The sequence below is a fragment of the Carassius auratus genome, chromosome 32, assembly GCF_003368295.1.
Source record: "Carassius auratus strain Wakin chromosome 32, ASM336829v1, whole genome shotgun sequence".
NCBI lineage: Eukaryota > Metazoa > Chordata > Actinopteri > Cypriniformes > Cyprinidae > Carassius > Carassius auratus.
The window spans coordinates 22,154,511-22,180,869 of NC_039274.1; the positions used below are offsets into that span (position 1 = coordinate 22,154,511).

The 26,359-nt window shown below is 40.8% G+C and overlaps 1 protein-coding gene across 3 annotated transcripts in view; it reads left to right on the forward strand.

The window, feature by feature from the left end:
- The window catches only part of LOC113051840 (zinc finger homeobox protein 3-like), a 154,779-nt gene that overhangs the window by 103,409 nt on the left and 25,011 nt on the right, over positions 1-26,359 (forward strand). For all 3 annotated transcript variants that reach the window (XM_026215974.1, XM_026215973.1, XM_026215975.1), the window contains exon 5: positions 25,998-26,105. In XM_026215974.1, the coding sequence (XP_026071759.1) occupies positions 25,998-26,105 (108 nt within the window). The remainder of the gene's footprint in view (positions 1-25,997; positions 26,106-26,359) is intronic.

Consider the following 26,359-nt stretch of genomic DNA (forward strand, 5'->3'; position numbering starts at 1 on the left):
CAGTGGCAGGGAGGAATTAGACAAAAATGGACCCTTTTATTGTAATGTAAAATGGGTGAGAAAATCTAATTGGGAAGGGAGAAAAGAGCGATGTCTCCTTTGTTTAAGGGTCTTCCGCAGTCACTTCGCAGGCCCTATTGTGGGCAAACTCACAATAGCATTAATGTGTGCTACTGGCTCGAGTTCTTCTTTCTCAGCTTCACTGTGCAGTCAGCTCCTGTCCGTTCCACTCTGTCTCCATGCTTCACCTCCACACCCCAACAGAGCCCCGAGAAAAGGGTGGCTGAGAAACAGAAGTCCCTATGTCAAAATCCAAAAAAAAGGAAAATTCTTTCGGGCTTTGTATGCTCACCATTTCCCACCTCCATCCAAGAAAGTTTTTTTTTTTTTTTTTCATATAAATCCATTTCTCCGTCGAAGCCCAAGTCTCTCCCCAAATGTTATCTGATTTCAGGCGTTCAGGATTTTAATGAGAAAAGATGAGCTTTGATTGCTCAAAGAGTTAAGTGCCGCTCTAGCCATCAATATCGAGTGAGATCCCGGCCACAAGAGATTTCACTTCCAAAGTCTAAAACTGCTCAACTCCTATCCAGAGAACGTGAGGGGGAAGGACTATGACTAGTAATAACTGATGAGCAGATAATTAAAAGCACTTCACTGCTGATTTTATTATTCTTTAAGATAAAAATAGTTCAACCCAAACACTTTCAAGTGGATCCATCTGTCAGAGGAAACCCTCAGAAGGCATTGGATGCCTCGTTTGTCCTAATGGCCGAGCTCCAAGTCATTTTGAGTCCTAACTGTATCTGACTGATCAGCCGAATGATAGTGTGACATTGTACTTGATCATAAACAGACTCAGCTCTGCGAGTGATTCCTCTCAAGTGTGACAGCTGCTACAGTCATCTTTTATCTGAAGATAGGAGCCATCTTTTAATTAGCTCTTGAATATCGCTACAAAATAAATCTTAAAGCATATGAGATCCTCTTACAGATGCTACATGAAAATGTGGTGTGACTTAGCACCCTTGCTTTTTACTCTGAGTAAGCAGGAATTGAAAAAAAAATGTGACACTTAAGATATAAAACTATTGAGATAATATGAAAATCATTGCAATGATTGGCCGCAAAATAAGATTCTGGGTTAGTCCACTCATTCTGGGCCACACTGAATGACTGATGGATGTCCAAAGAATGACACCCCCTATCTCTCTTGCAGATTCGCCCCTTGCCTTCTTCTTTTGTGCTAATTGAATAATTACTAACCTTGTCATATTTAGTGCACTATTAATGGCCCCGTGCCTTGTGCAGGTGTAATCATGCGTGATGAAAAATGGGCCATAGTTACTCAGCTACATGTAGTCTTGTGCACATTAAAGTGTCCTTTTTTGTCGGAAAGGTCATTCATAACTTGGTTGCGCCGTTGATGTACAGTGAGAGATATTGATTGATTAATGCATAAGTGCTCGGAATCCATTTGGCTCAGTGAAAGGGAATGGACCTCTCTCTCTCTCTCTCTCTCTCTCCCTGTCTCTCACTCTTTATATTTTCACCTCTCCCCCCATTGTTCGAAGGGCATCATTTTTCGCTGGCTGGGTTTAAGGGACAAAAGGCCTGTTTCTGCCAAGTAATGCATTCAAAGGAACATTGATTCTCATCAGTGTCAGTTGAATTACTCTCAAATGCCTGACAAGGATTGCTCTTATTTTAACCTCCTGTTTTTTCTTCTGCCTGAAGAGAATTTCCAGTCCAAAACTCCCTCTCTAGGTCCAAAGGAAGGAGCATTTTCCAACCATCGGTGTCTACTATACATGGATAAATAAGGTTGCGTTGGATGTATAAAATGCAGGTCCTATGATTGACATGTGTATGCACCCACACTCATTCGGAGATTCCTGGACCTGTGTGTTAATTTATGATGCAATAGTCCTTCCTCAGCTGTTACTATAGGCTGTCATGGGGAGTTAAACCATGCCACTGCTGTGCGTCCATTGTCTGACCGCAGATTAATTCTGCAAAGACATGGATATGCTCCCCAACAAATGCTGTGAGGAACCCTCAGTCTGGCCAGGAGGGCTTTTTAGGCCAGGGTCAAGGGGTCAGAACCTTTGCGCAACATGACAAGGCAGGAAAGAGCTTCATTAGCTTGCTCCTTGGTGGGGAGTTCTGTGAACTGAGCTCCTGAAAAGCGGCCCACCTGCCTGAGAGGCTGAGAGAGACCCAAGGCCTGTGAACCCACTCAGCCCTGAAGCTTTCATCTCCTCTGGGGAAACCTCCATTACATGCCCTGTCCCTCTGGACTGATTACTGTTACTGATAATGCCCGAATGCACACATACATACTCGGTGATATGCTGCTGGAACTTGCCCAAAAATGTGTAGCATTTGAATTTGATTTGTAGGCAATAGCTGCGGAATGTGTATGCAATTAAAGGAAGAAATGCAAGTTGTGTTTGATAATGTCGTTTACGATTAGTTTTCATCAAATGTGATATTTTAGGGAAAGATAGCTGCATTACGGCACAACTTAAACGAGGCACAGTGAATACCGTAATCACCCTACTGTTGAAAGGTAATTTTTCGGAAATATATGGAGAGTCGCCTCATGGCCATTTGTGCGTCCGGTTTAACGCAATGAGAAACAACAGATTAATGACAAGGGCCATTCAACAGCGGAGGCAGTGGGCAATATCTGAATTAGCCCTCTTACACTCATGGTGAAATTGCATTAATGCCGCTCGCAGCTGTCATTCTCTGAAAAGCCCATCTTTAAGAACTTTGCTTTGGGGGAATGGAAAACAATCGTATAATGGTATAGTAATTTATGCAGGCCAATGTTTTTCAAATGTTGTAGTAATTATGAGAAATACTCGTACTTTCTCCTGCACAGGGGTGGAGAGCGAAATCTCATTTCCAAGGGAAAAGCGCAGAAAAGGAGCACCCTGAATAATCATTGTGTTTAATGCTCTAGTCATAATCCCAGGTTTTATGATGGTTTTCTAATGATTTTCTAATGATGTTAAATATTAGTAGAGAGTGCAGCTATAATTTGAACGCAGCGGTCGTTTTTGCAACGCTCTATCAGTGCACCCGATTGCAACAGCAATGAATATTGCGACAGGGAATAAGATTTAGGGTTCATTCCTTTTGGTGTTTTATTTTGCCGTTTGCCTGTCCTCCATAAATCCTTATCAGATCCCTTTGCCTATTCCTCCCGCCGAAGCTGCTGCCGTCACCCACGCTTCCCAGGTGGAAATGCAATTAGGTGCCGGGGCCATTTCATTCAGTGCCACTGTCTGTCTGCTTGTTCTCTCCAGTCATTCGTACTGAAAAAAAAATGCCCCTCTCAAATGAGTTGCACCAGCCCTGGTGGAGCAAGCACCTCAGTGGTCCCCTGGGAAATAACAGGATAAAAAATAAGGAAAGGAAGGAGGTGGCAGAAGTAAAGGGATTGGGGGGGGGGGGGGGGGGGGAATTGGCCGAGAATGGAAGAAAAAAAAATGCTCAAATGAATGCCAGCAAAAGCACAGTCCCTGATAACTGGCAACACACAGCAAAATATGTATTGGAGACAAAGCCTTTGTCTTCTTCCTGGGCCCCTACAATGAATTACGCAACACCCCACCTCAACACACCAACACCACCCAGCTTTTTAATTAAATGGCTGCTGTTCCATCTCTCTATCCGTAGCTCCCCATTACAGAGGCTAGATAAGGGATTGCTATCTGTAGCATGTTAAGAAAGGCTGCTGGGCAGTCAAGCCTCATGAAATTTGTCACAAGATCTCATTTTCCTCATTGCCAGACGTGATGCTTATAATTGATGTGAAGGCAGTAGTAATTTATTGGCCGTCTGCAATTATCGTACGCTACAAGCTGGGGGTTGTGACTGCAATTTAGATGGTGTGGTGGGGGGGGGGCAGCGAGAAACAAGACTAGAGGGGGTGTGTTGCATGCATCCATACAGGATGCTTTTGTAATTCCTTCTTTTCAGAGCACCTGAGGATCTAAAGTAACATCTTGGTGTTTTGAATGAATGAGCCATGAAGAGATCAGCACATTGGAGATTGCAATTTTCTGAAAGCTCTTGCAACTTTTTTGTGCAATATTCATCAGATCAGACAGACATCCATCGCCTTTCCATTGCGGTCTGTCCCAACACCTCTTCCTGATTCCTTCCCCAATTCTCTCATCACTCCTGGGAGCCTTTCTAATGCAGTCATTTAAATAGTGAAGAGGATCAGGGACTTGTACTCTGTCAGTGCAAAATGCAAACAAGCATTTATTATTACATTTTACTAAATTCTTGGATTTATTTTCCTTATTGACTTTTATTGCCAGATCTAATAGAGGAAAGAAAAGAAACAACAACCAAGGGCAAGTGGACACTGTATACCATGAAGGAAATGTATACATTCAATGTGAAATAGTAGGAAATCAATCTATTTTTTTTCGTGTTTAATGTTCACTCACGCTGTTTTGATTTTGCATCTGTCTCAAGTTCATTAATTTCCCTTTTCTCGTCATAACATTAAACGATCGATAAATAAATCCTCCAGTTGCCAGTATGAGCCGAGAAGCTGCTGCTTTAAAAACAGGCAGTCATTAACACAGAAATATCATTAGCGGTTTTAGACTGAAATGAGTGTTTGGGGCACGTGAACTGTCTGGGAAAGGGTTTGTATGTTCATTAGCAGTGCCCGCTGTGTGTGGCTTGGTATGTAGTGTTTATCTTTTGCCACGTCCTTATTTACACCCGTCACTCTGAATGGCTCACAATATTAAGGTCGACTCTCTGAAATCCACCTCTATATTGATGCTCATTTTAACGACTCAATCCAGACATGCATGTGAATATTTAGCAGTTTTTGAAAGACTCGCAGTTTTGCGTAAACATGCAAGATGCGTTTTGATGCACCAATTTCATTGTCACTTTGCAGACAGACGATACCACAAGAGTACAGTTAGCTTTCTGCCTCTAGTCTCTGCTACACTTTGATGTGCATCTCATACGTGGGATATTGTGGAGAGGTTGATCAGAATCAGTGGTTAGCGCAGTTTCTGCCGTCGCAAGCTGTCACACAGACGGCCTCCAATGGCAGCGGATGATGGGTCTGTCGCCACCCCTCTGCACAGAGCATGCTCAGTGCATCACGGGAACGGAGGCGGTTTGTTTTGTACAACCTGTACGCCTGTTGTGTTGTGGCCAAATTAGACTTTCAAATCACCCGAAGCCAGTGGGAGACTGAGAATCTAATTTTTTTCCCCTCTATTTTTTTTCATATCCTTTAATAATCATACCTGTTTACTCTTCAGGGAGTCCTTTCTATATTTTTCTTAAATGTGTTGTCTGAGTGTAGAGCGTCTGTAATGAAGCCAGGAGGCAGCACGCTCAGGACCCAATGAATGAATGGGGAAAGTGCATCACACGGGACTGCAGGATTGGAGGCGGTCGGGAATCATGGGTAGGGATTGGGAGGGGTGGGGGGTGTATGCCACCCTTCATGCTATTATCTATATGGTATAGAAAAGCATGCTTCAGGCAATCAGCATGAAATTGTTAATTGCTCAGCCCACTTACGTGTCGCCCAGGGGACGGAGTCTGGGGGAGCTGCCTGAAGGACACGGATTGTGCGAGTGACTGGGTGCCCGCCGAAGTGCCTGTGTGCATATGCTTTTGTAGGCAAACTAGTCTGAATCCATTCTTTCCCTTTGCATCACTCCTTCCTCTGACCTTGATCTTCTCCTCACAGTCGTTTCGTCTGCTATTGTGCACATCTGAGCCGCCTTGGCCTCGACAGTGCCCTCGTCTAATGTCAGAATGTCTCCAGAAGCCTGGCAGCGTGTGAGTGGAACTAACCTTTGTGCTAGCCCTTATTCAAGTGTAAAATATGCTTTTCAGGAATGTTGTTTGTAGACTATATGTGTAGTCTGAGTTAAAAGGAAGGCAGCGTGTTGGGAAGATGCCTCTGGGACGGTGTGCTCTGGGTCGGGCTGTCATGGCTGTGCAGAGAAATGTGCCAGTTGAGTCATTTAGAAGTGAATGAGCCACTCGAGCAGATGAACTCCAGCCAAATGATTCTCGCTTTAAATGGGACTCAAGGGGAGTTTGGATTCCCTATCTTCTCAGGACAACCTTTGCGCAACATTTGACCAGTGTTCCACATATACTTCAAGTGGCTTTTGGAATATTATATTATATTATATTATATTATATTATATTATATTATATTATATTATATTATATTATATTATATTATATTATATTATCCCACTTTATATTAGGTGGCCTTAACTACTATGTACTTACATAAAAAATTAAGTCCAATGTACTTATTGTGTTCATATTGTATTGTAAAACACTTTTGCTGCTATTGAGGTGGGATAGGGGTAAGGTTAGAGAGAGGGTTGGAGGTATGGGTTTAGTTTAAGGGTGGGTTAAGGTGTAAAGTATGGGTCAACAGTGTAATTATAAATGCTATTACAGAAATTAAATACAGATGTAATTACATTTGTTTTGTTTTTTTAAAAATACAAGTACAATGTAAAAACATGTATGTACAGAATAAGTACATTGTACTAAATTATTAATTAAAATGTAAGTACATAGTAGTTAAGGCCACTTAATATAAAGTGGGTCCTATTATATTATATTATATATAATGCTCTGCGTTCTTGCCATACAGATGATTTGTTATTAGGCAAATGAAGTGCTGCTCACCTGCCATTAAATCCCTCCATTTTTTCGTGATGCATGTCCACCTATCATGGGCTGTTTTTCCTTTGTCCTCTACCCTTGTTTTTCTGCAAGAACATTGTGTTTTAGTTCAACATGCTGCTGTAATATTTAACATCTGCATTCCCTGTAGAACCTTCGGTGATAGAGAGAGGATTTTAAGTGCTAATCAATGTGTCTTAAAAAGCAGCATTGATCTCAATTAGAAAAGAAATAGGGAAGTTTGGAAAGGAGCGTCTCTAGGACTAAATGTAGCACATGTTAAACAGCGGTGAGGATGATCTCACTCAGATGTGCCTCTTGACATTGTAAAGGTTATAGGTAATCCTACTGAACATTCCAACAAGTCTTGAAATAGTGGTTAGAATTTCCCATTGCTTTTTCCGTTTTTAATGCCCTCTGTCTGCTCGGATGTCGCCCTGTCTGCGTCTTTTCAAGAAGCACTACACTGGTGACAGAAAATTGATAATCAGAATTCCAATGTATTTAATGCATGTATTAAATAATCAAAAATAAGATAAGATAATTATTAATAATGATAATAAAAAAGAAGAAACAGAATATAAATATATATCTGCGTCTCTCCTATCACTCTCTACTTCCAAGCCATCTAGCACTTCCTCTTAAGCAGAAATGAAGGATTCTCTTGGTTAATGCCTGGATGACATCAGGCTGTTGTCTGGCCTGTCCAAACGAATGATGGGGATGAGAGGGAGCGAGTGCCGGGCCCAGGGAGGGAGGAATGGCAGCTGCTCTGCAGGAATTGATTGCATTAATTGATATGCCAATATGTAAGCTTGTTACATCCACCATTGCTTAGGATGATGGCTAACAAGTCCTGCTGATCAATGGAACCAATAAAGGCTTCATCCATTAATGAGCAATGTGGTAATTAATGTTAGCCCTAAACCAATTAGAGCAGCTATTGCATTTGCTGGTAAGAACCGAAAGAGGTCCTGTCCATTTTATCTCTTTTCCTATTGCTCACTGCCCTGTTCTCAGCCGACTCGCAGATCACCCTTATAAAAAGTTCTGTGGAGGTATCATTATTGAAGCAATGTATGACTATCATATTTATTGTCAATTTTTACATATTTTATTTCTAAGAGTCTAGTAAACAAAAAAATATATATTATTATTTTAATTATCCAATGCTTATTCAGCTGGCTCATGAGAGTCATTTGCTCAGGAAATATTGTGAAGATGTATACTCAGCTCCACACAATTAGCAAGTTTAAAACAAGCCCTACGACTGCACGCGTGATCAATGTCGCGTGATGACACATAGCTGAAGTATGAAATCAGCCCTAGTAAATGTTCACATTGCAGCGTTCTGCTTTAAGAGGGACGTGTGTTTCTTACTCACAGGGATCGGGTTACAGAGCTAAACGCGAATCTCGTTCCACTCCGATGACATCATCGCTCACCTGCCTATTGTGGAGGTATTTTGCCAGCAACCTCTCTTTCCCCCTCTCTTTTTTTTCTTACACCGCAGCTGTGTAGACAGAGTGACAATCCCAAGCACTCAATCAAAGGGCCTCTGATAGACACCTGGTCTGTACAGGAAACACAACACGCTTATAAATCAATACTATTGTTTTCACATTGAAGAGCAGGACCAGTCCTGCCTGGAATCCATTACCTCACTTATCAGGCTACACCATTTTAACAAAGGACATTTTCCCTACCCACCCCACTGCCCTTCTTGACTGATGTAGCAAAAGTAAGTTTTTTTTTTTTTTTCTTCTTCTTCTTTTAATCCAAGAAAAGGTAATAACCACTGGAATAGATATTGTAGATAAGACGAGACATTGTAAATCTCACAGAGAAAAAAGGGACAGGAAAGGAGACTGAATTTGGAAGGAGAGGACAGCTCACAGAAATGATGGTAATCTTGGTTTATTTGCCATTATGGTTCTGCCTCCCAAGGGCTTGTAATGAATTTATGCACTTTAAGTGAATGTGAGAGCTGGCACAGCGACGGCTTGTGTGTATGTCTCATTGTGTTTCATAAATTATGGAGGTCATCCTTAATTATGTATTTGTTTTCGTGAGAGATTATGCGAGGGGTGTTAAATGTGTTATGTTTTGCATGTTTTGTGTAGTGTCAGGGGACAGGAAGTGGGGACTCTTGCCAGGCTGCAGGCAGATCACAAAGATATAGTATGAAACAGTACATTCGCAAATACATCTGAAAGCATACGCAGGGAATTAAGATGTGTACAGATCCCAGAGGACAGTTTCATTGCTTAGAGGTTGCTCTTTCATGACCCAAGAGACCAGATGGAGTGTTCTTAGTGTTCTTTCTTTTGAGTTTCACCTTTTTTCCCATATATATATATATATATATATATATATATATATATATATATATATATATACACACACACATATATGGGGGCATGTTTTTGTGACATATCAGGACACAACTTTGTATAATGACATGGGTATGACACAGGTATTACAAGGAGAGGGTGACTTATGAGGACATAACCCATGTCCCCATTTTTCAAAATGCTTACAAACCAGGTTTTTTGAGAAAGTAAAAATGCACAAAGTTTCCTGTGAGGTTTAGGGTTAGGTGTAGGGTTGGTGTAGAGCCATAGATTATACAGTTTGTACAGTATAAAAACCATTACACCTATGGGATGTCCCCACTTTTCACAAAAACAAACGTGTGTGAAATTAATGTGGGTAATGCAACTCAGAAAATCTTTGAGTAATGTGTTGGACAACTGGGGGCCTTCAAGTCAAAAAGGTTGGTAACCACTGCTTTAAATTAGACGTGCAGTAAACTCAAGAAAACATCTTGATTTGCTATCTATTTACTCTCATTAGTGTCTAGGAGAAACTATTCTGATATTAAAGAGATCTGATTTTCCTACGGGATTGACTGAAAAAACAGTAAAAAGCAGCATTTGAAAGGTAGTAGGAGAGATAGGAAAAAGAGAGACTGGTGCTCCATCCATCTCTTGGACTGAAAGCTATATTCCTAATTGGTGCTTACAGCGGGGCAGACCAAATAAACAGTAAGTAAGGTGTCTCCGTGGTGGAGGAATGTCGATTCTTGCAACTTGCTCAAGCCTGCACTCTGAATGGCTGTGTATTGACCCTAGCAGACCCCCGGAGGATACTCTAATTGAAAATTAATATTGAATCAATGCCGCGGGCCATTTGCATATTGATTATAAACATCCAGGAAGGCACCAAGTATGCGCAGGATCAATAGGGCCCTTCTGCAGCTGGGTGAGCACACTTCATCACATGGCAGCTCCCCGCTCCGGAGGTTAATGACTGGCGCTTGTAGAGCCGCTCTTGTCAGGTGGAATCCAACCAAGGATTCGCCTTCCAAACCTAGAACTGGCTGCTACTGACAGATGGAGAGAAAAAAGGAGGTATGAGAGACGTGTCAGCCATTCTTGAGGCCAAACATTTAATACCATTGCCAGAGTACTTTTTTTCTGTATATTTCAGTATGATTTAGTACCCGTGTTCATTATTTTCTTAATTTTGTGGAAGAAAATTTTAAAGGTCCATATAAAACTCGGTCAGCTGAAATGACCAGTATTAATTCCTTTTTGACCGCTTTTCACATTTTACATTCGTAAATACGTCACACTGCCAATGTAAAATGCATTGCGAATGGTGTTTTCAAGTTGACTTTTCGAAGGAAAAGACTGTATTTGTTGCTTTATTTGAAGTTTTACACTTGTTATGGCAACAAAACCCAGCTTAACAGCGCTGAGTGTTGATCTAGGAGGACATACTGACCTTGTTTTCTGCCCTGCAGTTGAACCGTGAACCAACAGAAAGCAAATTACACATCTGTGATAGCTTGGTAACCTTGACTTCCTCTTTCTTTTGAGGAGTAGCGCTTGATATGAGACGGATCAGATGGGCCTCGTTTTAATTTTAGTAGAACGTTCGCAGCATTACGAGACAAAGGAAATAGAATCCAGCACTTTAAGGTCCAGATTATGATTCAACACATGCATTCCTCTCCCTGACTCCCTGTAATGCTTTCCACATGTTAGACAGGGACAGAGCAGAAGAGGTTGAGAGGGCAAATAAATGAGAAAGGGAGAGGGTGAGAGTGAGAAGAAGAAAGAGAAGGTTTGGCTGGATATAGTTTCTTCTCTAAACCTCTCTAACACAACACACTGCCACAGGTGAAGGCCCTGCTATCAATTCATTGCGCAGTTTGGCCGCTAAGACACTTATCACCATTACTGTTGCTCATAGACAGAGCGCGTAACTCATGCCATTACTTTTGTAAATGATAATGATTTTTGCCTAGTGGAGTTTAAAATGAGAAAGATTTATATTAAAGGAGGGATCCGAGCAATAGCTAGAAACCAGAATACATACATACGCTCAAGAGTGGGCTCTTTTGACTAGGCAGACCTTTTGACGGTCATTATAAATCTGAAGATTGTCCATGCAAGCACCATCTCCCCCCGCTGGATGGCCTGGTCTGCTTGAGATGCCTGGAGCCGAGGCTTGGGCCCTGGGAGCCAGGCTGCATCTGATTGCTCCATTACAAGCCTTTTCATTGACTTGGCTGCACTGAACTGATGAACTGAAGCAGTGGACAAGAGCGCATAATTGGGAGAAATGAATTCTTATCACAGCTTTCTCATGAGGCCGCCAGTCCTGGCTGGAGCCATGCGAGGCTGTTTTTACTGGAGCTCAGACAGAGAGGGAAAGGAAAAAACACATACACAAAAAAGAGGATCTGGGATGAGGCTTCCGCTTGCATCTGGTTCTGGATAAAGGGAAACAGAATGAATGGCCAATTTGGGCTTAATTTGAAAGCGGAGGCAGCCTAAGCCTAAGTCGGCCCGCCGTGAAAGTCGCGCTTAGGCAACTGTCCCGTTCTAATACCTCATTGCTCCTAGAGGTATTAGAAGTGGCGTTGTTTTGTTTCAACTAAAAAAGTGCAAAGGATTCTTCAGCGTCTAATGCACCCTGTTTATTTTCCTCCCAGCAGCCCCCGGGGGAAAGGTTTGTATTAGTTAGTGGCTTCACCCAGCTCATCTTTTCCGGCCACTCATCAGGCATGGCCGCCCCAATGTTTACCTGTGGGATGAATAATTAATGTGAGCTACCTGCTCCCTCATTTCAATGAGACAGACCTCTGGCTAATTAGAGAGAGAAGTCTTCCGCTCCAAGCCTCCACAGTGGGGATGACATCAACAGCAACAATAAAAAACAGCAATAACAGGAGCTCTGTAAATAAAAGCAGAAAGTTGCAGCGCTGGTCCGTGATTGCAGAATATGGTGGAGGGATTGGTAGAAAACATTGGAACCAATTTAGGGGCAATGGTGGTCTCAGAGGAGCAGAATAATAGTTAATCCCATGCTTGCCCAAGAGAGACAAGTGACAAGCAGGCTCTCTCTCTCTCTTTCTTTCTCGCTGTGCAAAGTCAGCACAAAGAAGACACAGCCACACACACACACACACACACACAAACACACACACACACACACACACACACACACACACACAAGCTAACCTTTCATTCCACAAAATGCTGCTGAGTTGATCCTGAGACCATTAGCCTTAACGTTTCCTATGAAAGTTGGGAAGTATTACTAATTGCGTGGCCAAGCATTCCTCTCACATCGCATAAATTAATACGAATATTTAGCTCTCTTGGCTGATGAGCCCATCAGCCGCTGTTTTTTTATTGGTTCTCCTTATATTCAGACAAACCACACACACTTGAACTTTACATCACCAGCATCAGGGTTTGTTTGTTTATTTATTTATTTTTGGTGAATAATTCATAATTGGCACTAAATTAAATCTGATAATATATATATATATATATATTATTATTATTTGTTTATTTACAATTTACTTTCTATTTTTTGAAAGTATTTATTTTTTTTATTCATCTCTTTTAAGGATAAAACTGAGGTTGATTATAATGAATGATTGTTAAAGAAAAAAAATCTCCCTGCGACTTGTGTCATCTAAACCAAATTATTAAACTCAAATAAATAAATATGTCAATTTTCATATTTGTAGAATTTGACAAAGCCATAAAGCAGACAAATTGTTCATCTTTAGACGTGTCATTTTCATGAATTATTCTTTCAATTCAGTATTAAAATATAGAATTTTAGATATGCATACATATTCTAAATTCTAAAATAAGTTTAATAATATGAAAATGCACTTTATTATTATATAATAGTATTATATAAATCGTAAATAATAATATAATGCATTTTATATAAATAAAAATGAAATTATATAAACATTCATATGAAATATCAATTATTAATAGAAATTAATTTGGTTTGGAGGATATGTGAACAGCAGATAGCTGTTGAATATTGCATATATAATAAGTAAATAAAACACAGTTAAGAGGGTCTTTTTGCTCCCTTTTATTTTAAGGCAGCTGATGCATGTTCGAGCAGGGTCGGTGTAATCATTCACATCTCTAGACTTTTCCTTTTCTTTCCCTGAACCAAAGATATCTCACTGAGTAACAGGAGTGACTGTAATAATTTCTGTTCCCCTCTTCAGGAGCCCTTCACAACACAGCGCTCAAACTTTACACCACACCGCATGCCCTTGTCTGTTCTAAACGGCTCATGACACGAGTCAGATGAAGCCAAAAACCTCATGGCTAACTAAAATCTTGTTCTGAATGAAGCCGAGAAGTATGTATGTTCAGGAGTGAAGGCCTGCACTTTCAGCTGTGGGAGGACGTGGCCTTGGAGACCCGGAAGGCAAAATAGAGACATTCTGGATGAAAATTAAAGCTGTGAATATCTGTAAAAGCATGTTCCCATGAGCCACGACTCGGCTTAAAAAGTCCTGGGTGCCGTGTGGCTGTAGTTTAAAGCATAAAAGGTGTGCGAGAGAAAATCGAAAAGAAATGAAGTATGCTCACTTGACATACATGACCCACGCTAGTGGAGCTGAATACAACCAAACTGACCGTGGAAATGTTGCCTCTGCCCTTCATTTGGACTGAAGTATAGATATAAATAGCGAGGGGAGTGTGGAAAGCAAAGGAAATGGTGGAAAATGTTGGCTTTGTTGGTTCAAAATCTTTTTCAAAGAATGTTTTTTTGAGTCCTTTCTTTCCAGTGAGCCATACAGCAAATTGGTAAACTGATTAGACTGAGATTAGAGGCTGCTGATAAGAGATTGGATGGATATACTCTCGAGATTAAATGGATAACTAGATCGGCTGATAGCTGAGTTGGTGCGTCGCCTCTCTTCCTCGACCTCACCAGTTTCTATTGTAATTAAGGCTTTAAGGTGTGCACATACGCAAATAAATAAATAAGGTCTGAATTATGTGATAATGAATTAATACATTACAGGAGGAGAATAAATAAGCCCCAGCTAATTGCGTAAGATGAGTCTTTTTTCATTAGCTTTTTGAGGGGAAATCTCATTATATGCATCACAAACTATAATCCTCCTTTAGAAATATGTAAATTTGCAATCACAGAAATAATAAATAAATAAACTGACAAGGAAAGGAGAGATACTTTTGAGCAGCCTTATGTCATGTTCGCATTCCGCTTCCTTGGGCACCTCATTTGACTCGACGTGACAAAAATGATCTTCGCCCACCAGTACATTGGATGAGTTTTGACTGCTGTGTGTACTGAAATCAAAACAATCGTCTGGTTAATGATACTGCAATAATTCTGGTTTTAGTCTTTAGTATTTTCAATCAAGCCTCCAGTGAATGGTCCCTTTAAGGATCCTAGGCTGGCCTAATATTTGCCTAATGTTTGTCTGGCGCAACTCACTATATTTAACATGCACATTGTTTCTGTTACAGAAAGAGTCCTAGATTCTCTTAAGCACTGTACATTTTGCTATTTACACTTTTCACCACATCATTTCCTAGATGAAAATGTGCTCTTCAACCCTGTAATGAGAATGTAGTGCGACTTTAATTATGAAAAAATTAGCTTTCTTTCATTTGGCATGAGCTCTGAAGTATAACATTTTAGTTGGGCTGTCAGAATGTAACATATACTAGGGCATATACTCATGCAAAAAACACACACGCAAATATTAATTGTCAGCCGGATAAACATATCTATAGTAATTACATCAGAAAATGGAGATGGGGCCGATCATGTTGTGCATAATTACTGCTGAAAAACAATGCATGTCTATTAAGCGTCATTATGGCACTTTCACGGATAGCAATCCAATTACCACTAGTTTGTTTCTCACTGTAAGTAGGCACATTTGAGACAGTGCAGCCTTGCAGTGTCTGAGCGTCTTGTGGCTCGATGCAGCGGTTCACCGCTGATCTGAGATCTGCTGGGTTTGTTAAAGGTGTTCTATTAGATATGTGACCATCAGCTGATCTGAGATCAGAGGCCAGACTGGTGGTTGCATCTGATGGCTGCTGAATAATTGATCACGCCTGTAGGATGCTAGGCGCAGAGATCCAGACCTCAGTATGGCGGCAACGGTCCTCACTAGTAGCCATTAGATGCCGTCTTGTACTACTACAGAGTTATTGTGCATGCGGTGAAGGGCAAATAATGGGGATTGGGGATGACCCCCCCTGCTCAATTTCTTCTCACTGGGTCGACCAGAATGCACGCCTCTTTGTCACTAAAGAGAGTGGGCAGGATGAGATTCTCCAGATCAAAGTGCAAAACTTTTTAATTAAGAAAGAAAAAAAGGCTTTATTTGTCATGAAAAAAGAAAGATAGAAACAATCAGACATTTTCCTATTAAGGAGAAATGTCAAGCGCAGTGGTGAAGCGATAGTCTGCACGCTTTCCTTTGTTGTCCCTCCTGACATTGTGGGCTAATTTTTCATGGTTATTTGAACTGGAAAATGAAAGAGAGGTTTGCGATTATTTCCTATAAATGACAACACAATCGCATTACGCTTCAGTACAAACACAGAGAGGATATTGCCTTTTCATATTTCATGTGAACGTAATGGATGGGTTATGCAAAGATGCCCAGAAAGAAAGACAAATGGAAGAAGGGAGCAGCAAGTGTTTGATTTGTATTAGAAAATGGCCTGAAAGTGGGACAGATGAACCGTGTTTCCTTTTTTCAATAACTGGTGGCAGTACTGAGCTTGTTTTAAGTGCCTGCACGATGTAACGATTGGATTTCTGTAGCGGATTGCTATTAGCTGCCACCGGGGGTGGAACTACAGCGATCCGGTGTGTGTGTGCAGGGGGAAGCTTTTCTGTGTGTCCACACCACTGCCTCTGCCCTCTGCCTGCCTGTGTTCCAAATTGAATGCTGGTATACCGCATGCTGCACAGTATTCTGCCTTCTATTTTTCAAAAATAGTACAGTATGTGGAAAAAATAGAATGCTGTAGTGTTATCATGATCATGTTTTTTTTTTTATTATTCATTTCTGTGTAAACATCTGGTTATCTGACTATCTGAAATATTTAAGAAGGACTATAGTGGAGATTACTTCCAGTTGACTGGTCTCACTGGAAATTAATGGTTAGATATGAGGAGACAGTACTATATTCTGCTCATTATGAACTCTTGTCAAGTATAGCAGAGATATAGCATTCTGTTGAGTATGAACTGCTGTGGCATATTTTATGTAGGGTGGCCATATGCACCGTTCATACAGGACACTTTCCAGCCAGGATTTTAATATTGCCTAAAATATCCAGGGTTTGGCTATTTGCACTGTGCAGGTCGATCGTTATATGACATTCATGAGAGCTATAAGGGCCTTTTGCACCGCAGGTATCTTTTCATAGTACCAAAACTTAATGAGGAACTACACACTTTTAGGTGCGATTTTAGTACCGGACTGCCTTTTTCGCGAACCAAATTAGCTCCTAATCTGTAGCAGGGTCTAACCAGCACAAATGGTACTAACCGTGACGTAAGTAGACATTGATTGGCCAGACACGTTCAAAAACGCCGTCACCCGCCATGATTTAAAACGCTGTGTAACATACTGTAAACATTGTTTCAACTTATTTCACAAGTATGATGGACAGCGGTAAATATACGGATGCTGAAGTGCAGGCACTTGTAGCAAATGTAGCACTACCAGTTGTCGTTTGGAGAATATTCCATGTTCATTATTGTGAAACCTGCGAGACGCAAAAAAAACAGCTATGATCACAGTGTCTTCCATCCTCCTGTTGTTAACGGTATTCTTATTCGTTAACTTTGTTGAACTGCGTGTACAAATGACATCACTCTCAACTGGATTACTGGATTGTCACATCTTAGAACACATGGTCAGTGCGAATGCAACTCTTTAAATGGTACTGGGAAATAGTTCGCACAAAATCGTACCAGTACTTTAGTATACTTTTCATGTAGTTCTGGAACTAAAGCGGTGCGAAAGGCCCTATAGAGAGCAGAGCAGATGGCTCCTTACGCTTTCGAATCACTATTTTACCTCCTTCGGTGTCTTTTTTGATCAGTGAGCAGCAACACTCCAAGTCAAACAAACGAGCAAACATCTGAGCGTGTTTGGATCATTTCAGTCATTCTCTGTAGATCTCACCTTCTCATTATATACAATATGCATGTTATTGGTCAAACTGCTTTGGACGTTTTAGGCAATATCCAAATCCAAATGTCCCTTATGAACGGCTCATATGGCCACCCTTATTTTATGAAATAACAACAATATTATTCCATGGCTAAAAACTTTGCATAACATCCACCGTACACATATCCACCATACATGCATACTTCAAAAAGAGTAAAAGTAAAATGCTAGTATGCTATTCCAAACAACCTGACTTTACTTATGAATGCTACACACAGGAAACTCTTTTCCTTATAATAATGCTCAGCAACTCACTTCACTTCAGAACGTGCTTATGCTTGCATACTAAGTGATTCACTATCGCGGTTCGCGAAGTCAAAAAACAGCATTGAAATCACAACTCTCACAGCTGCGAGGGTGCAGTGGATTCCCAGGGCTCAAACACATCGATATGAACCCTGCTCTTATATTTCTTAAATAAAATTGATTAAGTCATCTGGCATTCATAAGCCTTAAAAATTCTGTTTTATCTCCTGGTCTGCTAACATAAACAAGCGGGTGGTGCTGCATGGGGTCTTCAATTGCAGGACACACGTTTCCTACAGAACGCCTTGGATGCCTACGGAGCCCTCCTATGGTGGGATGATGCTCTGTTTGAGTTTGTGTTTTCTTAATATCTGTTTTATTGAAGAAAACAAACTGGTGTTGCATTATCCACACAATAATGACCACGCGCCAAGGTGGGCGCTACATACATACATGCGTGCGTTCAGACCGCATTGATTTTCTGAGCTAATACCTCTACAGAGTGATCCACAGGCAGATGGATGCACTACAAAGATATGCAAATGCTACGCTCAATATATCGACAGGCGGAGATCTTTCTCAGACATCCCACTGTACCAGGCAGAGCAGTCTAAAGAGAGACGTAAACAGATAAGTAGCTGTTAATGGACAGGCTCTGGATTACACAAACATCAGACAAACCTTCCTGGACCTTCTGGTCAAACTTTTCCTGGTAGGATGCCGAGCATGTTGGATGATGCGTAGCATCCACCTTAATAGGGAACATTTGCATGGAATATGAAAAGCAGCGAGTGTATTGTGTTCAAGTTGAATATCACATATAATGCCATTAGAAATGCGATCATATAGTATGTCTTTCCACCTGGTAATTAAATGGCATTTGGCCGTGCATGAGGAGAGAGGAGCTATGAACAGAAGAGCTGTGACAGTTTCAGTTTATATTATTTTTATGTCCCTTTTTACCAAATGAAAAATCAGCAGGTTTTTTTTTTAATTTTTTTTTTTTTTTTCTGGGTTATACATATTCAGAGTGCCGTCAAGCCCCTGCCCTCAGTGGAAAGGGGGGTTTTGCTCGGCTGTCATATCTGTACCATCACATTTTCCGAGCCACTGGTGAATATATCAGACTGTATTTGATTACCCTTCTTGACTTTCTTTTTTTCTTCTCCTTATCCTTGTCTCAATATAACTGAAAGCAGTGTAGTATGAGATGATGAAGAAGGAAAATGTAGGTTATGTTAGAATGAGAGCAGTAGGCCAGTAGTGTGCGCTGTGGCCGTTGAGGGAAGCTCTGCCAGCCCGTCCTCTCCGTTGTGCAGAAAAATGTCTCCAGACGCTAGAGAACAACGTCCACACGGCCCTTGCAACCTCACAGAGTGCAGGGCAGAAAAAAGCACAGCACACTGCTCTGCTATTAATGCGTTTGTGTGCACAAATGTCCCCACAAGGAAAACCTGAAATAATAAAGACCAAGGATAATAAATAATAAAGTCCAAAGGAGTTTGACCAATAACGATATATATATATATATATATATATATATATATATATATATATATATATATATATATATATATATATATATATATATATATATATATATATATGTATGTATTTTTTTTTTTTGTAAATTAATGATTTTTCTTGCTGTTGCTGCAATTTTTTGATTGTATTTTATCATGCTAAATATTTAGAATTGATTCAAATTTGGATTTATTATTATTATTATTATTCATTTATTTATTTATTTATTTATTTAAAAATCAGGGTTCTGATGGTCATGAAAACCTGGAAATAAATTTGGAATTTTCCAATTAATAAAAATCTCAAAATTCATAAAACTTTCTATAGTTAATATGATAACACATTACAATAAGGTCCGATAAGTTAATTCATTAACTGTCAATGAACAAATGAACAGTACATTTGCCACTGTATTTATTATTTATCTTTGTTAACATTAACATTGTTCATTGTTAATTCATGTTAGCTCCAGTTAGATCCATTAAATAATATTAACAGATATGTCTTTTGATTTTAACAATGTATTATTAATTGTTGAAATTAACATTAAATAAGATTAATGCATGCTTTAGAAGTTTTTGTCATTGTTAGTTAACAAATGTGAAGATGGAACCTGTTTTACAATTACATTATATTATATTGTATTGTATTGTATTGTATTGTATTGTATTGTATTGTATTGTATTATATTATCCAGCAAACGCTTGATTTGATTGTGAATGAAATGTCCTTTTAAGTTAGTTCTTTTAAAGGAATTGGCCAAACCTGCACACAAAATTGTCTGAATAATTAGTGATTCAGTCTGAATGCATACGTGTGACCTGTGCAGCCCCTAACGTGGTCCACCTGCCTTCTGTTTATTTACGAATATCACTGTAATTTTGCGCGAGCAGTCAGATGTGTGTCACTTTCAAGTCACTTCCTCATGATGACAGGCACAGATCAGAAGCTATTGGAAATGTCATGCTTGTGATGTGATGTCACATCAGGTATTGAAACCAAATGATGTCTGTTCAGAAGAGGAGGATTTGACAGTGCCGGTGTAAATTCGATTTCCCCTGATTAGCCGTCTCCTTCCGCCGCAGAACGCGTCAGTAGGTGAGCCATCCACTGAAAGGGCCAGTGATTTTGAAAGGCTTGGGGGATCAAATTAAGTGTTGCGCAGAGGGCGTGTGGGGTCGACTCGAAGGGTGTATGGAGAGCCGGGTGCGAGACGGAGAAAGACGGGGGAGGGGTGACTTCAAGCTCTTGTTCTAAAGCAGTGTGAGCTTTCCCTTCTGTTTGTGATCAACTCGCTGTTTAAAGTTTGCTAGCTGTTAGCTAGCCCACCCTCCTCCTCTTCCTCCTCCTCCTCCTCCTGCGCCTCCCCCCTCTGGCGCACAGCCCCATGGAGACACAAAGTATTCATTCACATTTAGATTTGGGGGTCACGACAGGGCCAGTGCCGAGCGAACGCCATGGCTTCTGGAAGACAGGTCAGGAATCTAGCACATAACTCAACCCCGCTCCGATACAGAGCCATGGCTCTTTAAACCAAAGAGGTACTTAGCTTTTCTTTTTCCTTGCTGGAGGTGAGCGTGTGTTTGTTTGAGAGTGCGGGAGTGATAAAGACGAGTCCTGTTCTCGTCCTGGTGTGTGTGTGAGAGGGAGGGTGTTGCTGTTGTTTGGGAGCGTGGTCACCATGTGCACTATGTCGGTCTCGCTGACGTTTGCCTGACTCACACTCTGTGTTTATGGTGATGGAGGGGTTTTCCCAGTGTGCATTGTTTGAAGTGGGTGAACTTTTTGCTTCAAAGGCAGTTTTAGAGAATAGCTTAAATATTTTGTTAGGGAATTGTTTTATGATTATTTGGTTGCATTTCCGCACAGCATTTATTTAAAAAAAAAAATTATGTACGGTAGAGTAATGAAGTGGCTGCTACTGGAACATATTTGTTTACTTCAGAGTTTATTCTTGATTCTGATTGGTTTACTGACATTCCATGATGTGGATTCGTTTTTAGTCTTGACCGCATTAGTTTCACACTTCCTTTCCGAACTACACTCTTAAAAATAAAGAAGCTTTATTTGCATGTATGTTTCCATGAAGAAATTTTAACATCCATGGAACCTTTCTATTGGACAAAAGTTTCCTTGTAGTGGAAAAAAGATTTCTCTGATTAATAAATGTTCTTCACACTAAGAAAAAAAAAAAATAAGAAGAATTGAAAGGTTCTTTTATGGCAATGCTTTTTTGGAATCATTATTTTTCTTATTGCAATAAAGGTGTATTAAGATGTTTTATACATAATACTTCAGAAATGAATAAATTCAAGAGCATTTCAGGATACAAATCTTAAAAATGTACACCTTATATACATGTGCTAACTGTGGTTAAAGCAGATTTGATTCTGGACCGCCACGTTGATGTGCTTTTAATTTTTAAAAATTCAGCAGTCAATCATCAATTATTTCTCACACATTATAGTGCATTTGATGGACCTTGACAGGAGGGATTTCGCCCATGCAGTGATGGTGTCCACAGATTACGGCTGGACTGGGATGGAGGCAGTGTTTTTTATGTGTTTTGGTTTAGAGGGGGGGGTCCTGTTTGGGGTGGGAGGGGCACGGACGGAGCCGGAGAAGTGCTGATATGAGGAGTGGACAAAGCGTGAAAGCCCTCAGCATGGAGCCTATGTCCCATTGTCCCGCCGAACCCTTCTGTCACTTTCATTTTACACCGCAAGCTCCGGAGTCAGGACAGCTTTGATATAAGGAAAGGGTGCGAGAGCGGATGGCTGGGGGCCAGAGGGGGATCGCGTAGAGAGAGAAAAAAAAAAAAAAACACCGGACAAGCAAAGGAGAGAGAGATAGAGTCCGTGAGGTGTGAAATAAGATTGCTTTTTTATCCAACAGGGCAGCGTTAAAGACAAGGAAGCTGTCTGTTGTGGGGCAAAAAGAGGGGGAGAAGGAGATAGATGGGGGTGGGGGGAAAGAAGATGGGGAAATGTGGCCCCACAGATTTACAGTGATGTGTGCTGTGACACCTGGTTAAAATGATAACCCGTGCTTCGGTAATCCTAATGAGAGTAATGAGAAAGAGCAGGCGCTCACAGAGAGACCGACTCACACCGCTCCACTGCGCTCTGGCTGGAGGATGGGTGAGGCGAGACAGGCCAGAGACTCGCCTCATGAGTCAACGCTAAACCTACAGAGGATCCCAAGAGCTTCTCAGGTATGGTTCATCAACGTGTCTTCGAGAGCACCAGGCTTATTTCCGTTGAGTCAGATGCTTTGTATGGGTTATGAACGCGTACGCTGGCCTTTCGGTCTGGTTAGGAGAGGTTGGATGGAGCAGTGGTTACCATGTATTTATTTGGCGGTTTGTGCCTGTCAGTATGATTAGTATGTGTGTAATCACCGTTCTTCTGGGGAAATGGTGGAAGGCAGCTCGGCATCATCTGAAGGTAATCGCGCAGTCTTCTGAGTCTCATCGCTTGGCGCGGACTTCCTGTCTAGCATCTGCTTTTATCATCTCCACATATTTCTCTGTCCGTGTTCTGTATATATTTTTCTGTGCCTTTCTAACCTCTCTCTGCCTTCATCTGCTCTGTGTGTTTGTGTGTGTGTGTCTTGCCGATTTCTCTTCCTTGCTTGTATAGGGTGACACCTATAGGTCAGTCTGAGATACTGCACACTGTGTGTGCCGGAACATTTCATCTCCAGTTCTCTAACACATTATCATGCAGCCCCCGTACGAAATTACAGTCCGTTTTCTGTATCCACATCTGGCTTCGTTGAGATATTGTGAGATTGTGTTTCCTCTGAGAACAGACATGCTTTGTAATTTCAGGCACTGCGGTGGGTTTATTCGGCTGGCGTGATTAGATTAAGGCAAAAGTTTAATATCACTGTATGAGGACGGGTTAATGAGGACGATTAATTAGAAAGCCTAACCTTCAGGGTATTGTCCTTTACATTTTTAGGATTTGGGTTAGCAAATGGCCTCTCGCCATTGCTGCCAGTGCTTCCTCTTAATCTATTTCCAGGCCAGATATATGACTACATTTGGGTGGGTTCTTTCATTTGCAGCGTACTCTAAGGCCACTTGTGACCTTTCATTAATTATGGCTGGCCCGGGTTTAATCATTGTGTACTGCGGTGGAGATGAGGAATAGGCACATTCATTTGCCTCTTAGACACACGGCCATGGGTGGAATTAAATGTCTACCTATCTGCGTACTACTGGAGGGGGAAGGGTGACTGGCGTACAGTCGAGGAGCGAGATGTTGATGAAAAAGGGTTTGGAGATGATTTTAGGGTGGCAGCTGTTGCGTGAAGTGACTCTCCATTAAGAGAAGGAAGTGTGCTAGAGCAGGAATTAGACACACTGGCGTCTTTTCCAGAGGTGTAAATTCTACCTGGGGATTATTTTGTAATCTGGCTGCTTCTGACTCCATATCATATAGTAATTCCCAGCCTGGCGAAGGTGGATTTATCTAGACTGCAGTGCATGTTGCTTTTTTTTTTGAGTTTCCAGCCTATTTCTCTGCCCAGCGCTGGGTAATGTTGGGTTATGGAGAACATAAACAGAAAAGAAACATGCATGTATGTGAAAGAATACAATTGTGTATATGTATAAATAGTCGGTTTGTCCACTCATGCAACGTCATTTAAACACAGGATCAGTGTGAGCTCTGGGTAATATGGCCTAACTGCATTAATCCATACTGCGATCAAGCTCTAGGTGCTTCATCTACACCGAACACAGGTGCAAATGCAAAAAAGCACTGAGCAAATCACACTTTTTTTTTATGAAGTTTTTGTTTGTTTAAAAAAAAAAAAAAACTTCAGTGAGGCTGAGATGAAATTAACTACAGTTGTGTTTATCTACCTCCTCTTTCAAATCTGCACTCCTGTTTTATTTAATAATTTGCCTGTTTTTGCATTTGTTCATCTGATGTGTTATCGCTGTAATGCTGAAAAACAGCTCTTGTGAATTATCACGTGCAGTTTATAGCCCTGCAGTGTAGTACAGACAACTCTGTACACCAGTGTTTTCTTGTGTAATTACTTTCTCCCAGAATCCCACAGTGGAAACCACAGCGAGTGATCGTAGGCTTTGGCAAACGGTCTGCGCCAGTCGCGTTTCCTCTCGGTGCATCAATAATTAAAACAGTGCAACAAAATGCAGAATTACACATAGCAATCCACACAAGACCATCAGATGTAAATGGCTTTAACTGCTCTAGATACACACACATATGCGCACTCACACACAAATGGTTTCTTGTAGCACATTAAGTCAAGGAGATGGAAATGTTTAGAGATGTTGATGTATTACTCGCAGTGAGAGAGTTATGGCGGAGGCGTTTATTAAATACGCCGCTCCATGTTCATGCAGAGACCAAAAAAGCGTTTTTGAGGAATGATGGATTGAGGTTGTGCTTTAACAGTTCTAGAAACCCAACACTGATGAGAATAAACTTTAATGGATTGTGGGGTGGCTTTTGGAAGCGGCTGGTCCAGATTCAAGTCGCGTCCCAGGCGGGCTTCTAAAGTTGCTGGAACGTTATTGGACAATAAAAGCTGTTTTAAGTTAAGGGTTCAAATATTGTCATGGAATAGAGATCGTTGAGCGTGCAGATGAATATTTGAACAGGATATTTCAGCAGTCATTGTTGTCCTGTCGATACGTCAATAACCCACCTGATAGAGTGGAGAGTGCATGGGGAGGCATTTTTAAAAGAACATTTAAGTACATTTGCTGAGAATTAGCTGACTTGTGTAATAACTGATAAGGCTTATTGACTGCCACGGACTTTACTGTTGCAAAATCAATGTTTGTGTGTGCTAGCCACGGTACTTTTAAACAAGCTCGGCCCAGGAAAGGGGGTGCTCGGGGGGCACGAGGTGGGAATAAAAAGGATTGATGCCCATTTTATTATCTGTTTTTCAGCTACTTCCCTCTGTTACTTACACATGGCATTATTGGAGATCTATTGTTGGAGGTTTGCTGCCTTTAAATGGCCTAATATATTGAGCAGGGGGCTTTTAAGATGGTTATGGGGGTTTCTGCATTTGACTTGGCAAAATATTTTTTTTTTTTTTTTTTTTTTGCTTTGCATTACATTGGGTTTAAAAAATGAACGTAAAAATGAGCCAGCAGCAAACTGCAGCAAGGGACTGTAATTATGAACATTGGGAGAAGTACTAGAGAGAGCGACGCGCAGAAACTCTCCTCTCTCTTAAAAAACTCGCACAATTATTTTTCCTGTCTGCATGCTCGGAGCCGCTGTGGAAAATGTGTGTATGTCTCTACCACATGTGTGCGGTTTGCTGTAGTTTTATGTTCATATTAAACAGGGGAAGTCATAAAGATATTTGTGTCATGGTCCTGCATAAATGAAGAATTATAACTCTGGAGTCAAGGCTTGTTTTAAAACTATATTTATATGCCATCAAAAATATGACATTATTAAAATAATCATGTGCTTAAAAGGATAAAATGTGTAATTTCCAAATGCATTTTGTAGGTACAAATATATTACAGAAAAAAATGCAAGTCTGTTTATGTGTGTGTGTGTGTGTGTGTGTGAGAGAGAGAGAGAGAGTGTGTAAGGATACAAGTATACAGAAATTTTATTAAATTAAACAGCATATTAGATTTATTTATTATACACTCATACAGGCCTATATGTATTTGCTTTTTTCAATATAAAATGTAATAGCAAAAAAATAGATGCCGTTGTATTTGATGTAATGTATGGTCCAGCATGTGTGGTTGGAGAGAGAAACAGCTGCTTTGTCTCGTAACCTTGTAAATGCTTGTCAGAGAATGTAATTGTTGTGGGCTCGTGTAGAAAAAAAAAATGCTACTGTCCCTTTAAGTGCTTCCACCAATTCTGATGGAGTGCTGATTTACATATCCCATCCTCTCCTCCCCCTTCAGGAGAGCTGAGTGAGGATGTGGAGGCTGCCAGTGAGACCACCACAGATCAGGAGGACCAAACCAAAGACAGAGAGAGTGGGGGGGAGAGGGAGCTCACCAAAGGGACAGGTAAGCCCTATCTTCCCATTTTACTATACAAGGGGTCCAGTTTAACAGGGGGGTGTTAGATTTTAGGGTTTCTTTTTCACACTGAGAATCCTTTATATTCCACAGCTCCAGTGTTGTGGCTTATTAAATAAGATGATGTTTCACCTCAAATATTTCAGTGCTCTTTAAGAAGCTATTTTTATTTTCCAAGAATCAAGCTTAATTGAATATGCTTTATTTCTCACCCCTGAGGATTTGGAGTTGGAATTCCCAGG